General features: G+C 55.3%; 4 protein-coding genes across 4 annotated transcripts; 2 read left to right on the forward strand and 2 right to left on the reverse strand.

Annotated features, from left to right (window-relative positions):
• Positions 1–342: 342 nt before the first annotated feature.
• F5Z01DRAFT_629761 (uncharacterized protein) lies at positions 343–1,491 on the forward strand (the record flags this gene model as incomplete). Its single annotated transcript, XM_046261682.1, has 3 exons — positions 343–879; positions 934–1,132; positions 1,184–1,491. The coding sequence occupies 3 exons, from the start codon at positions 343–345 to the stop codon at positions 1,489–1,491; spliced, it is 1,044 nt and encodes a 347-aa protein (XP_046114279.1).
• A 2,943-nt stretch (positions 1,492–4,434) lies between these two features.
• F5Z01DRAFT_666552 (uncharacterized protein) lies at positions 4,435–7,530 on the forward strand. Its single transcript, XM_046264238.1, has 2 exons — positions 4,435–7,226; positions 7,276–7,530. Exons 1-2 carry the CDS (start codon positions 4,627–4,629, stop codon positions 7,394–7,396), a joined length of 2,721 nt encoding a protein of 906 aa, XP_046114280.1. The 5' UTR covers positions 4,435–4,626; the 3' UTR covers positions 7,397–7,530.
• F5Z01DRAFT_666555 (branched-chain-amino-acid aminotransferase) lies at positions 7,531–9,028 on the reverse strand. Its single transcript, XM_046264239.1, has 2 exons — positions 8,734–9,028; positions 7,531–8,662 (listed from the first exon to the last, which is right to left on the reverse strand). The coding sequence occupies exons 1-2, from the start codon at positions 8,801–8,803 to the stop codon at positions 7,539–7,541; spliced, it is 1,194 nt and encodes a 397-aa protein (XP_046114281.1). The 5' UTR covers positions 8,804–9,028; the 3' UTR covers positions 7,531–7,538.
• Positions 9,029–9,372: 344 nt separating this feature from the next.
• On the reverse strand, positions 9,373–12,204 carry F5Z01DRAFT_629711 (glycosyltransferase family 20 protein; the record flags this gene model as incomplete). Its single annotated transcript, XM_046261677.1, has 3 exons — positions 9,373–9,422; positions 9,475–12,113; positions 12,182–12,204. The coding sequence occupies 3 exons, from the start codon at positions 12,202–12,204 to the stop codon at positions 9,373–9,375; spliced, it is 2,712 nt and encodes a 903-aa protein (XP_046114282.1).
• Positions 12,205–13,933: the final 1,729 nt, after the last annotated feature.

Below are 13,933 nucleotides of genomic sequence, written 5' to 3' on the forward strand. Positions count from 1 at the left end.
GTGCGTACCATTGGCGAAGAGCCCCGAAGAATGCGATGAGGATCCCCGCATGCAAACCTCCGTCGGGGCCATGTCGAAGTCCGGGGTCAGATCACGACCCACCTCTCCAGCGCCTCCGGCGGAGGCTCCCCGATCAGCTTCAAGACTTCGTGAGCAGTCGCGTCGATTTGTCAGTCAATGGCAATAACTCTGGAGACTGGCCGTGGCCACTAATCTGGAATAGTTGCGAGTAGGGAGTTGTATAAAAGGATGGACATCACCCTGTGCTACTTATTCAGGTCATACACGAGCGCCGAAACAGCAAGCACACCGTTACATCTTGACAATCACAACCACTTCAACATGTCTTCAATCGACGAACTTCTCAAGCACCAATCATTCGAGGCCTTGACCCCGGATCAAGTGTCCTCTTTCATGACTCATGGCTTTCTACGCCTGCCGGGAGCCATCCCACTCGAGAACTGCGATCGCTGGATGAAAGACCTGTGGCCTCGTCTGGGAATGGACCCGAATGACAAGTCCACCTGGACAACGGAATGGAACACCATGTCCAAGCTCAACGTCGCTCCGGCCGCCGAGCTCGCCCCGACAGCCTGGGCCGCCATCTGCGAGCTCTGCGGAGGGGAGGACCGGATTGCCAAGGGCGGCGAGATGTGGACCGACGGGTTCATTGTGAATCTGGGTAGTGTCGAGAACGAAGGGAAGATGGTCAAACCCAAGGATCTGCCTGGGTGGCATGTGGATGGCAACTTCTTTACACACTTCCTTGACAGCCCCGAGCAGGCGCTTCTTGTGATCCCATGTTGGTCTGATGTCGAGGAGAACGCTGGGGCGACGGTCATCTGCACCGAAGGACCCAAGCTCATTGGAAAATTGCTGGTAGTAGCTTGCGTGCGTCATGTCTTTCAAACCATCATGGCTGACCATTCGCAGTATGATCACCCAGAAGGGCTAAATCCAATGATGGGCCCCCGTGATAACCGGCTGGATATCGACCCAAACTTCTTCAACTCAATCGTACAGGATTCCCCAGATGATACCTTCTTCGAGATGACGGGCAACAAGGGTGACGTTGTCCTTATGCACCCCCTGATGCTGCACAGCGCCAGCAAGAACAGCAGACGCCTCGCCCGTTCGTGAATCCCTTCCTTATGGAACAAGCACAGAAGCTGACACAGCACAGGGGTCATCACCAACCCACCCGTCTCGCTGGCGGCACCCTTCCAATTCAACCGCAAGGACCCGTCCGAGTACAGCCTCGTTGAGCTCAAGACCATGCAGGACGTCGGCGGACCTGAAAAATTCAAAGACTGGAAAATCACCGGCGAGAGGGAAATGTTTGCCCCGGAGCGGGTTCAGGGCCAGGAAAAGCGCAGAAAGGAGGAAAATGCACGTCTGGCGAAGCTTGGGCTGAAGACGGGCGACGACTCGATCAGTCAAATGCCATATCTGATGGTAGCTCAAGCCAAAAGGCAAGCCGGCGTTGTCTGATTGGAAACGTTAAGGGGTTTAGTTCAATCGCAGGGAACACAAGTAGAATAGCTTGTTAGCTCGTGACGGGACTCTGCAACTCCTAAGCTTTCAATGTACATCGGAATCACCTGGTCTTGTGTCAAGGGAAGTCAAAGTTCACCTCTCCAATGAGGATTTGATTTATTGAAAGGTCACACTGATCATCCACATGTGTAGCAATATCCAACCTACAGCATCCAACAACTTGCACTCTCGCAAGGTGCCTTGGTGTTGCACTCCTTGCATTTGGCGCCCAAGCTTCCCAGCTCCAACTGACGCTTCGCTGTGAACCACTGACAGGCTTCGCTGCCAGCCGCTTTGACCCCATACTTACGCTTCCACTCGCCGCAAGCAATGGCCTCAACGCGATGCCCATCCTTGCCAGGATACTGGTGGCGGGAGGCGCCGGCGTGAAACCACCGCTTACCACCCTGCACGCAGCACTTATCGCCCTGGATGCAGATGCAGAGGCGCGTGTAGACAACATGCATGCACATGGCTGCGGCGGCTTTGTGGTTTCAAGTGAGTAGTGCAAGGTCGGTAGGCGTCGAGATCTGGTTCTTGTCCAGCAAGAAAACGATCAAAATGACGGGTATTATACTGCTTGATGAGAACGATGAGATGGATCAATGAAGACTAAAGACGAGGTCTTAAGTAACTTCAGAAGACATGGTGTTCTGTGTTCTGGTCACAACACCCAGCGTTCCAATGGATGTTGGTACAGACATGTTCTTTGCGCTAGTTGCTTCTCGTACCAGACATATCTGTAGAACATCAAGTTTTGAAGGGAAATTGGACTTTTGTGCGAGGCTGGAACGCAGCCTGGTTTGAGATGTCGGCTCACAAAGCGCAACGACAAGGATCGAAACAGAACAAGCACGAACAATGCCACCGAGAAAGGCCTTTTTTCCTTATGACAATAGGCCTTACTTACAAAGACCGAATTATGGAAGACGAGTGTGGAGCTCCTTCAGTGAAGCTTTGCTGCAGAAGACGATTTGTTCTCACAACATGAATACTTGGCGGTTCTTTACCCAGTGCCTCGCTAGAGACTCACTATCAACAGCTCCAGTCATCTGGATAGTATATATCAATGATATCTTGTCGCATTCTCAAACGTAAGGAGTTCTAGAGCGAGCCACTGACAGGAGTGAAATGCAGTGGCGGATGCTCTGCATCCGAATACTCGGCGTCGAAGCAGAGCACATTGGAAAGCACGGTGAATTCCTTCGGATTGCCGGCGATCCTATCACAGCTATCCAGATTGCCTTTTCGCGCAGGTCAATGGACTACCTCACGTAGTGTCGGGTATTTCCAAGGGCTCCCTGTTGTCTTTGATGATGTCTGGGGTCTCACTCGAACAGAACTACCAGACTCTAGACACACCCGTTTGAGGTCGCAATTGACTCGGATCTCGACAAGGTTAGACAGACATTCCCAGGTCATAGAAAAGGTAGTTCGTGATTATGAATAGTCTGACAGACTAGGATGGCTGAGACACCATGAACGTGCCCAGCTTTATCAGCTCCGGTTGTCGATGGACATGGTCCTTCGAGAATCGATTTCGCGTCATTCCACAGTGTACAAGTATGGAGCAATTTACCTTGTCTGTCGGCTGTACTTATACGATTTTTCTGGGGGCGTCGACTTTCAGGCTGCTGTTGGACATTGGATAAGGCGTCTCAGGGGCACGACGTGCAACGCCTCGCGAACCGTACACAAACAAGAAGCTTCATCTCGAGGCGTCAAGCGGATATCTGAGCGCTCCACCACGCTGGATGCGAAACGACCGGTTGTTGCCAATCCTGGCAATCTTGCGGCCACCGCTTGCACCCTCGCTCTCCTTCGGAATGGCGCCGGCAATATTGATATATGCATCCGAAAAGCACCGCTCTGGGGCTTTGAGAGCGCTTTAGGTATCACGACCGCCAAAGTGATCGCGCCGCGTACACATAGGGCCGGATCAGACTGTCCCTTGCCTGCTGCACGCTGTAAAAGCCGGCAGCTCAGTCTGTCTTCTATGAGGGTTTGGTGTTCAGAATAGTCAACTGAAAAGACACTGTCCGAATTAGCAGCCAGGCTCTAACTTGGACATGTCTTCATCCAGGCAGCTCCACAAAGTAAATAAGACGACGAAAGAGAATAGACAACGATTCCAACGCTGTCCTCGATTCCTCGACCCCCAGCTGGGGTCCGGTGAACTGGGATTGATACCACCCTGTAGGAATAGAATGCATGTCAGAACAGCGAGGGTTGACGTCAGATTACATGCAGTGAACAGTTGTGAGATTGTGGGCAGGGAGTAGTTGGAGGATCATGTTTCCACGACTGCTGAAAGCGAATCGATCTGTTCTTGTGGAACCATCCAGACAAGCAGCTATCGCCACCTACCTTAAGCGAAACGGGGGAGATGTGGTGAGAGCGGCGCGGCTGTGAGTATCCATCTCGATGACCTCAGCTTCGTAGTTTCCTCTGTTTACTCCTTTCCCAGGACAATGATAATTGTCTGATGTCGTTCCTCGAGCTGCCCGCTCCCAAGTGACCAATCTGATTGATTTACGCTGGAAGTACGATTGACCTCGACTGTGTCTTCTGCCGAGGCTGCCCAAACTAGGTGCGGTCTACTTGATGAGCTCGATGTTGCTGATTCCTGCGATCGAAGGGAAATTCTTTGCAGTATGCACGTATTACGACGTCCATATACGTTCTTAAGTAGACCATCGCTCGTCCAAAGCGGGGAGCGACAGCCATAGGGTGCGATTGACGAGTTGTGCATTAGTTACCCATTACAGCATAGTCTTCACCCCAGTGCACTTGATCCTGTCGACAACGGGCTCTGATTCGTCAGATGCCGGCACTAGTCCCACATTGGATCTCCCCACACGCTCGGCCGCACCTTAACTAGAAGAAGGTGCGACGCAGCCGGACGACTCGACGTTCTGATGGGACGATTTTCATCAGCGACCTCGCACACCAAGCTTTCGACCTACCAAGTTAGTCTTCACAACGCCCTGCCGATCGGCCTCTCACATCTTATCGGATAAAGGGATAGAGACTCAGAAGCCCTAGGAGCATCCTTGTTCTCGCCGCAGATAGCCGGTCACCCAGGACGCCATGGCGTTCCGGGACCAAGACCCGTTCAACATGCTGGAGTTTGACCCTACTGCATTCGACCCTACAGCGCTCGACTTCACTCAAGCCGAGTTCCCTTCAACAAACCATGCAGCCGAGGATCAGGAATTCACATTTGATCAGCCATTCTCCGGCGCCATGCAGCACGGTTTCGATGGAACCCTACCATTCTTCGACCCGACCTTGAGCCTAGACGCGTTCAGCGCCATCCAGAACCAGCAGCCATGGCCTGACAACACCATGCTGGACATGAGTTCGCAGTCGGCTACCCCAGGATCGCTGCGGACAGACAGCCGACCGGAAACACCAGGTCTGCCGGCTGCTAATGCATCCTCCTCCTCAGCTCTGCCACCAAAGGTGGGCACGCGCTTCTCACGAGAGTCTCTCAAGATTCTACGCAACTGGTTGAGCACTCACTCACGACACCCTTTCCCGACTGATGAGGAGCGCGACATGCTGGAGCGACAGACAGGCTTGAACAAAACGCAGATTCTCAACTGGCTTGCCAATGCACGGCGTAGGGGCAAAGTACCCGAGTACAAGACCGCATCGCCACGCACCGAGAGCCCGGGTGGCAGAGAGATTCCGAACAGGAGGAGGGCTGGCACGCCGGCGCCAACATCCAGAACACCCTTCATGAATCCGCTGGAGAGATGGGTCGACTCTCCTCCTGAACACGAGCCAGCGAATCCGGATGCCATTGCATTAGCACTTGCGTCGTCGTCCCCTCTACCCAAACGCGACTCATACCACCATACGCCGGCTGACACATTCTCCGGCAGCTCACACTGTCGACCATCACCAGCGAGTAGCAACGGCACTTCCCGCTCTAGTAGCTCAGCCTATTCTCACGAGAGCCGGGACTCGACAGGTTCCCTCAGCCTCTTTTCAAGCAGGCGGCAGCGACGGAAGAGGCGCGGCGCACGTCAGCACAGTAGTAACAAAACACCACTCACAGCTCCCACAAACACGTTCCAATGCACCTTTTGCACCGAGACCTTCAGTACCAAACACACCTGGCAGCGCCATGAGAAGTCCCTTCACCTTGCACTCGACCGTTGGGTCTGTGCACCCCATGGCCCTACTTCATCGAACAATGACGGGATACAGAGCTGCGTCTTCTGTGGGGAGTTAGATCCGGGCATCGAGCACATGCAGAACCACAACTACACCATCTGCCAAAGCCGACCCCTTGAGGAACGCACATTCCACAGAAAAGATCACTTGGGTCAGCATTTGCGGCTTGTTCACAATCTGAAGCCGGCGCAGCTCGTCCGGCAGTTGAGCGAGTGGAAGATGGAGAGCCCCGATGTGAGATCGACGTGTGGCTTCTGTGGGCTGGAAATGAGCACGTTCGCGGCGAGGGCGGACCACCTGGCGGAACACTTCAAGATGGGCAGCACCATGGCTGACTGGAAGGGCGACTGGGGCCTAGATCCGCATATTCTCTCCAGGCTGGAGAACGCCATGGCACCCTACCTCATTGCTCTCGAGAGGAACTCGCCCTACCCCTTCAGCGCCTGCAATGCGCCACTCGAATCTCCGATCAATGCGTACGAGCTGATCAAGCTTGAGCTGATGAATTTCATCGACATTTACTACGACAGGACGGGCAGGATCCCCAGCCCAGCAGAGTTGCAATCCGACGCGTGTCGCATCATCTTCGCAGCAGAGGTGCCCTCGTACCATGGCGACGAATCCTCCTCGTGGCTGCGGGATCTAATTCTTTCGGCCGATGACATTGTCCAAAAGGCGAAGCTCAGTCCCCTGCGCTCCGCCAAGGAGAGCCGGTTGACATTCCTCCACATCATCGGTAAAAAGAGCCCCTTTGAATCTTGTCCTCTGGAGGCCCAGCTATTAGAGTTTGTGCACGCCCAGCCTCCTGAATCGCTCACAGAGGCTCGAGTACACCGGCAAGCGGTCGATATTCTTCGGAAAATGGAGAGCGCTTCTTCATCGCCGTCAGACATTGCCACTACGTGGCTCCTGGAGCTGGCACGGTCCTCCAAAAGCTGGCTGAAGCGGTTCCAAATCCGGGCGGGTGTGAATCTGTCCGAGACTGCGCAGTTTGAAGTAACGCCCACTCCCATCGATCAGGTGTTGCAAAACTATGAACAGCTGGAAAGCAAATTGGCCGAGAAGGTGGAGTTGCTCCGACAGCACGGGATCGAGCCCGACGATACAGCACTGCGGCAGCAGGCCCTCAAGATCATTGACGAATTCGACAATGCGGAATGGAGAGCACTGGCGGCAGGCAATCACGGGTGGCTTGCACGATTCAAGCGGCGGCATCTGCCTTGGGCGGATTCGTATGGCTTTTATGCAAGGTTCTCCGACACGGCTAACCAAGCGTCCTGTCACAACGACCAGACAATGTCCGATGGCAACAAGAGCCCGCACAGGCCTGGCCTCATCAAGATGAAGATAGGCGAGTACTACTTGAACGATCCCAACTTTGATAAGTGGGTGGCCCGGGAGTTAGCGAGGTGGGTAGCGGCGACAATGTCGCCCAACAATCCGAATCAGCATGTCCCCACGGACGAGGAGCTGAAGCACCAAGCAAGATGGATCATGTATGAAGAGTTAGTAACTTGGTTCATCACGGAAAAGACTGCGGGCTAACAGTAGCAGTGGCGATAGCTTCAACACGACCATGGCGGACAGTGACGAATGGCTACAGCGCTTTAAGCGTGATGCCAAGATCCTCCACGACCAGGGACCAGGTCTTCTAACAGAGCTGCAGAATGTCTGATGGTCTCTGTTTTCACATCACGCAAGACACTCGGTGGTCGCTGCGCCAGTGCAGTAGGGGGAATTGGACAGACGGCCTCATGAATGTTACAGCCAGTTATACACGGTGAAGCGCAGAATAGTTAATTACTAAAATTCATCAGTTATTCCATCTGATCAACTGTTGGCGTCCGCTTGCCTTCCTCCTCCTGAACTGGCTGAACCGCCTTGCCATCCTTCTCGCTCACGACAGCTCTCCATCCAAGAGGGTCTTCCACCTTACCCAACTGAATACCCTTGAGCTGGTTCAGAAGCTTCAAGCAGATGGCACCAGCTTCCTCCTGGTCATCACCGAGGAACGTGACTGTCTCAGCGCCATCGGCCCCAACACTCACCCGCGGCGAGTCCTTGGGCAGACCCTGCCCCGTGACGACCCGTCGAGTGATGCTGCGGATGGGAACGAGCGCGGCCGCCGTTCCAGCGGCCATGACCTCGGAGAAGCGCGAGAGCTCAGGGTATTTGATGCTCCTCTTCTCCACCTTCCACCCGAAGCTCTCTCCAATCTTCAAGATAGAATCGCTCGTGACGCTGTCGATGATGCAGCTCGAGTCCGGCACGACCAGGGTGACGTCCTCGCCGTCGACAATGGCGCCAATGAAGCCACTTGTGCTGAACTCGTCCACCTCCTCGTGCCGCGCGCTGTCCAGGTGCAGGGTGATGCCAAAGCCCTCGCTGCGCGCCTTGTCGCTCCACCGCAGGACGGGGGCGTAGTTGCCGCCCACCTTGGCGTTACCCGTGCCGTTGGGCGCCGCGCGGTCAAAGTCCTCGAGGATCAGCGCCTTGACGGGGTGTGTGCCGTGGTAGACGCCGGTGGGGATGACGAAGACGCAGAACGTGTACTCCTCGGGCGGGCTGAGGCCGAGCTGCGCGCTGGACCCGTAGATTTGGGGACGGATATACATGGCGGCGCCCGTCTCGTGGGGGGGTACGTACTCGGCGTTGAGGGCGACGGCGGCGCGGCAGGCTTCGAGGAACATGTCGACGGGCACGCGGGGCATGGAGACGACGTCGGCCGAGTGCTGCATGCGCAGGGCGTTGCGGTCGGGGCGGAAGATGGTGATGGCCTCGTCCGAGGGGGTGCGGAACGCCTTGAGGCCCTCGTAGGCTTGCTGGCCGTAGTTCAGAGCGGGCGCCATGCCGTGAATGCGCATGTAGGGCGACTCGACGAAGCGCAGGGGCGTCCATTGCTTCGTGTGTACCGAGTAGGTGGATTCAATGTGGCCATTGACTAGAAATGTGTTAGCTAGGCTTGCTCGGGACGCCGCAGGGGAGAGGATGGATGTCCTCGGTGATCAGCACCTTCGCGAACTTTGAAGCCCACATTGGACCAGTCAATCGTGTTGACGGGAGGCGGCGGGAAGGCTGTCATGGTAGCAGGTTTGATGGGAGTATAGCTCTCGAGGGTGAAGCAGGCGTACAGGCGTGTATGGTCCCGGATGAGGTTCTACAAGGTCTGGTCGGTCAAAATAATAATATTAGGCGGCGTTGGAGCAGGACGGAAGTTGAGCTGATGCTGTCCGATGTCGGGAACATTCTCGTGCGTCAGTGATGGAGGGGCAGCGGATGTCTCTGGTGGAGGGGCACACGTCCGCAAGACAGTACGTACCTTACCTTACGGTACGGATACAGAAAAATGAAAGCTGAGCTAGAGCTACCCCAAGTAAGGTAGATCAACCGCTAATGGAAAAAATTGTCCGGCTTCATGTCGTATTTAGGTCATGATCTGAAGAGGCAGATGGGCATCGTCACCAGCTTCTGTTCATGGACGCGGTCACGCACTATCGTGTCTATGTGTAGTCCGTTCTTGAAAAACATATCAGGTAGTCTTATATTGCCCCTAGCTTCATTCTCCTGCGCTAATATTTTATTGTATTGTGTGCATTATTGACCCATTTCTAACGTACGTTGCAAACCAATGTCTTCCCAAAGACGCTCGCATCAGGCGCCTCCCGAAGCAGCAGCCAACTTTTGTAAACATGTCAAAACCCCTGAAACATGTTAGTGAACTGCGTGAAAGTCATGGGCATGAACAAAACGTACCGCTCACACCTTGCGTAACCGTAGCTGTCGCCTCCGTGCTGCGGCTGCCCAGGTTGACAGTCACGGCATGCTGGACCGTCTTCTCGCCCAGGTAGTTCGCCCATTTGAATACCTTTTCGTCCTCACGCCCATCACCAACGACCATCAGGAAATCAATCGGTCCCTCGCCAGAAGCGCTCATATCTTCAAACACCTTCTTCGCTGCTGTCTTCTTGGTCCAGTCAATCGGCTCCACGACAATCGATCGCTCGAGCGGGATGGCGTGCACGCGCTGCGACTCACACGCGTCATTCACATGACTGGCGCATTCAGAAGCTTGCCGCGCCGCCGCCTCAATGTCCTCGGCCCCGTGGTAATGGAACTGGAAGCTGCAGTGTCGCTCTTCAATCTCGGCTCCGGGTGTTCTCTCGAGAAAGTAGGTGAAGATTGGCCTCACGGCCTCCTTCCACGTCTCAATCTGCGTTCTGTCGGCCATCTCTGTCCACTCATCGCTCTGGGCTGCTTTGACAAAGCATCCATTCTCCGCAATGAGGCCCAGGTTGGGCACGCGTCGGAAGACTCGCTCCAGTTCCTTGGGGCGGCGCCCTGACATGACGTAGACCGTGTTGCGCTCGTCGAGCAGGAGATCGTTGAGAATGTCCAGAGTCCGTTGAGGGCTCACAGGAATGATCTGGGTCAGGGGGCCCCAGCTGACTAGTGTACCCTCGTAGTCAAGCACAAACAGACGGCGCTTCGACTGTTGATATTTCCCGACCACGTTTGGAATCGACAGGCGCGGCACGGATGTCTGGTCGCGCTTGTGCTGTCCGCTGTACGACGTCTCAAGGTGCGTTAGGAACTCGGTGAACCAGTGAGACCCGGTATGTTGCGCGACAGCCCCGTGCAGAAGCTCCCATCGGCGTTTCTTCTCCTCGGGTGACATCTCAAGGGCTTGGCGGATCGCCTCGGCGCATTGACGGTAGTCCCAAGGATTCACCGACAGCTCATTCTTGTTGAAGAGCGAAGCAGTGCCAGCAAACTCAGAGAGGATCAAGGAGCCGTGCTTCTTTTCCGGCAACAGGCTGCCATCCTGGCAGAACAGATACTCATGCGATGTCAGATTCATACCCTCACGCTGACTGGTGATCATGAGCGCGTCGGCAATCGTCAGCAGAGCCAGGTACTGCGCGTAGTCAATGTCTTGCTTGAGGTAGACCACGGGCTGATATGCCAGGTTTGCCCACGACGAGTTGACGCGTGTCACAATGTCCGAGACGGTAGCGTCCAGGTCACTCTTTTCGCTCGTCGAGAGAGCCACTTGGATCAGGACGGTATGCCCCCTCCACTCGGGATGCTTGTTGAGAAACAGCTCGTATGACAGGAGCTTCTGGCGCACGCCTCTAACGTGGTCCAGCTTGTCTCGTGCCACAATGAGCCTCTTTCCCTTGTAACGCTCCTGCATGATCTTGAGCCACTTGATGACATTCTCCTCGTCGCGGTGCTTGCCCAGGCTCACGGGATCGATGCCAATGGCCATGTCTGTCACATCAACGAACCGATCCTCCAACTCGATGCCTTCTGTTGTGGCCTCCACGTTGAGAATGCGGCTGCACGTCTGCAGAAAGTGCCGTGTGTATTCGGGGATCTGAAAGCCGACAAGATTGGCGCCCAGCATGCCCTCTAGGAGCTCCTTGCGCACGGCAAGGCATCGAAAGACCTCGGATGATGGGAAGGCGACGTGCAGGAAGAAACCAATCTTGGCCTCGGGAAGTTTCTGGCGCACCATGCCCGGGACGAGGAGCAGATGGTAATCGTGCACCCAGACGACGTCGCCTCGTTTCCAGTTCTTGACGATCTTGTCGGCAAAGGCCTGGCACACATTGACGTAGTATTTCCACGAGTGGTCTTCGTAAGCTTTGCTCTTGGGGTTATCGGGGATCTGGTAGTGGAAGACGGGCCACAAGATCTGCTTGCAAAAGTGCGCATAGTGTCCATCAAAGTCCTTGTCCGAGCAGAAGACGGTCAGCATGTCATGCTCGGTCGCCATGGTGTCCTCGATATCCTGCTTCTGCTGCGTACCGTCGAGGGCGTCGGTCGGCATGCCCAGGGTGCCAACCCAGGTGTATTCTGACAACTTGCCCTCCCGCGCCGCCGCATCAGCAGCATTGCGCAAGCCTCCGTTGCCCTGGTCAGCATCGACAATTTTCCATCCGGCCGATGCAAAGACACGATCGTGACTTTCGCTGCGGACCAGTGGCTTCGGTTGAATCACGCCTTGACGTCCCAGCTCGCGCGCCTTCTCTACGGTACGCCCATGTTCGGCAATGGCAGCTGGAGGCGGCGAGTTCGCGCGCGACTTTGGTTGGTTGAAACGGCCGCCCCAAGCCGTAGAGATCTTGTCAGAGGGAGACCCGAGATCATTGGGGAACTGTACGCGGATGCCATCCTCGTTGGCAAATGGATCGGGTTGCTCTTCTTCGTACGTCGGTGTCTGGGGAGGTGTGATATCGGGCCGCGGCGTGAAGAGACTCGGTGTTGGATCGATGGTGACTTTCGGCTTCACTTTCGTTGTAGTCGGTGCTGTCGTTCGTCGCTCGAGCCCAGATGAAGTCCGCCGAGGCTGGCCTGGGAGGTTGAAATGAACAGTCTTGGGGAGGAAGCTGCCGCGATTCTGTTAGCCAACGTGATACGGACAGCTTGCGCGAGCTTTGCCCGTGGCACAACATACAGAGAGCAGATGAACACAGTCATGGTGACTTGAGATGGCCGCAGAGCAGACGGCGAAACTGACGACTCGGCGTTGCAATTTCCACTTCTAGATCACACTCGTCGGAGCAGGTTGATGATGGAGGGGTATGTGGGATACGTCTGATCCTGCGCAGGCGGGACAGCTCGCACACAGCACGTGGACGTCTGAATTTATTATTGGCAGAATGCAACTGTCGAAAATGGGATCCTCACGATGGAACATGGAACGACAATTGAGCCTATTATGCGTTGTTTCCGAAAAATTCCATCGAAGCTTGTTGGAGGGGCATCTTCCTCTTCCCTGATTGACCTCTGACGTAATGAGGCCACGCGCCTATGTACAAAGTGACACGTATGAGATTGGGCGTAAGGTAAGGTAGAAAATGGATTCGTGAATGCTGCGGCCCGCCTTGCTGGATCTTCGATTGCTAAAAAGACCCGGAGCGCGACCTCCTTTCAGGCGCGTAGATTGTCCATGGAGTGGTCTAGGCCCGAGGAGGCAAAGGTCCGCTCCCCGTGGATGTCTCCAACTTGAAACCGCCATTTATGGAGCTTTGGATTCTCATAGGTACCTGTACACCTTATTTAGGATCTTTTCTTTTATAACCGAGAACACGCTGTTGCACCCTCCGGGAATGGCGGCATCCCCAATCGGGTAAGGCGCCCTCGCCGCCGTGACCTCGCCGCCGTGACCCCGCCACCCATGCGTAGCACCATGCCGCCTCGCCGCCATATAAATATCCGTCCTCCATCCTGCCCCTGCAACATATATCATCGACTTCTCTCCCGCCCGTTAAAATGCTCGCCGCCCTCATTCCTAGGCTTGTGCCTGCGCCGATCTACAATCTTAGCCTCGTTATGCTACGTGAGGCGGCCCCTAGCGCCCCTTCGCCTAGCATCCTTGCCGCGACGGCTTTTAGAGAGCGCCGCCTCTCTCCCCTTCCACTCTAAACCGTGGCTATCTCTACAGCTTTGCCCGTACAGACTCTATAAGGAAGGACATAAGCCGCCTCCAGGCCACGATATCACTAGCACTAGCGCTATAGGTCTCTCCCCTATCCAACGGCCCCCCATGACGATCCGCACGCTAACCTCTTAAGAAGGTATGCCCTGCCGTCGTGATAACGATCCGCCCCGGGAGGCCGCCCACCAACCCTCGAGGCCCGTTACGTATCTTAGAACCGCCGCACCAGTCCCGAAAATACCGCAGACGCTAATCACGGCCATGCTCGACACGAGGCAGACCGATTATCTAACCGACTCGCGGCGGAGCGAGCGACGCCCCGGGCGAGCTAAGCACTACCCCCTGCCTCGATTGAGGTGAAGCCGGCCGACGTGACGCCGAGCCGTATATCTCGAACGATGGCCGCGCGCTATCCGCCGTCGAGCCCTAGCCTCGTGGGAATACGTATCCCTTTAATTAGCGTCGGATAACGCGACTAGATGTTTGGGGCACACGCTATAACGCCATGAAATAATCTAGGTCGTATAAGACCGGCCTCGAACCAAATCAGCATGCCAGCGTGACTATACAGAGCGCCTAAAGGAAGGCCTTATGTATATGCCGGTCGAAAGGGGGGAGAAAGGGCCGACGAGGCGCATCGGGCTTATGCGGGTAGCTTAGTTAACTTTCTAAGAACTAACTAGCAATAATATTATTGAAGAGTAGTACTCTTCTAGGCGCAGGGTAAGTGAATCGCGATAATCCGGGAACCCTTTAGGGTAGGCAAAG

This window comes from Emericellopsis atlantica, assembly GCF_019669845.1.
Source record: "Emericellopsis atlantica unplaced genomic scaffold F5Z01scaffold_38, whole genome shotgun sequence".
Lineage (NCBI taxonomy): Eukaryota > Fungi > Ascomycota > Sordariomycetes > Hypocreales > Bionectriaceae > Emericellopsis > Emericellopsis atlantica.

Coding starts and splice junctions, on each gene's coding strand:
- F5Z01DRAFT_666552 (XM_046264238.1), top strand. CDS start 4,627: ATGGCGTTCCGGGACCAAGACCCGTTCAACATGCTGGAGTTTGACCCT. Junction 7,227..7,275: donor AGATGGATCATGTATGAAGA/GTTAGTAACTTG, acceptor TAACAGTAGCAG/TGGCGATAGCTTCAACACGA.
- F5Z01DRAFT_666555 (XM_046264239.1), bottom strand. CDS start 8,803: ATGACAGCCTTCCCGCCGCCTCCCGTCAACACGATTGACTGGTCCAAT. Junction 8,663..8,733: donor GGGCTTCAAAGTTCGCGAAG/GTGCTGATCACC, acceptor ACACATTTCTAG/TCAATGGCCACATTGAATCC.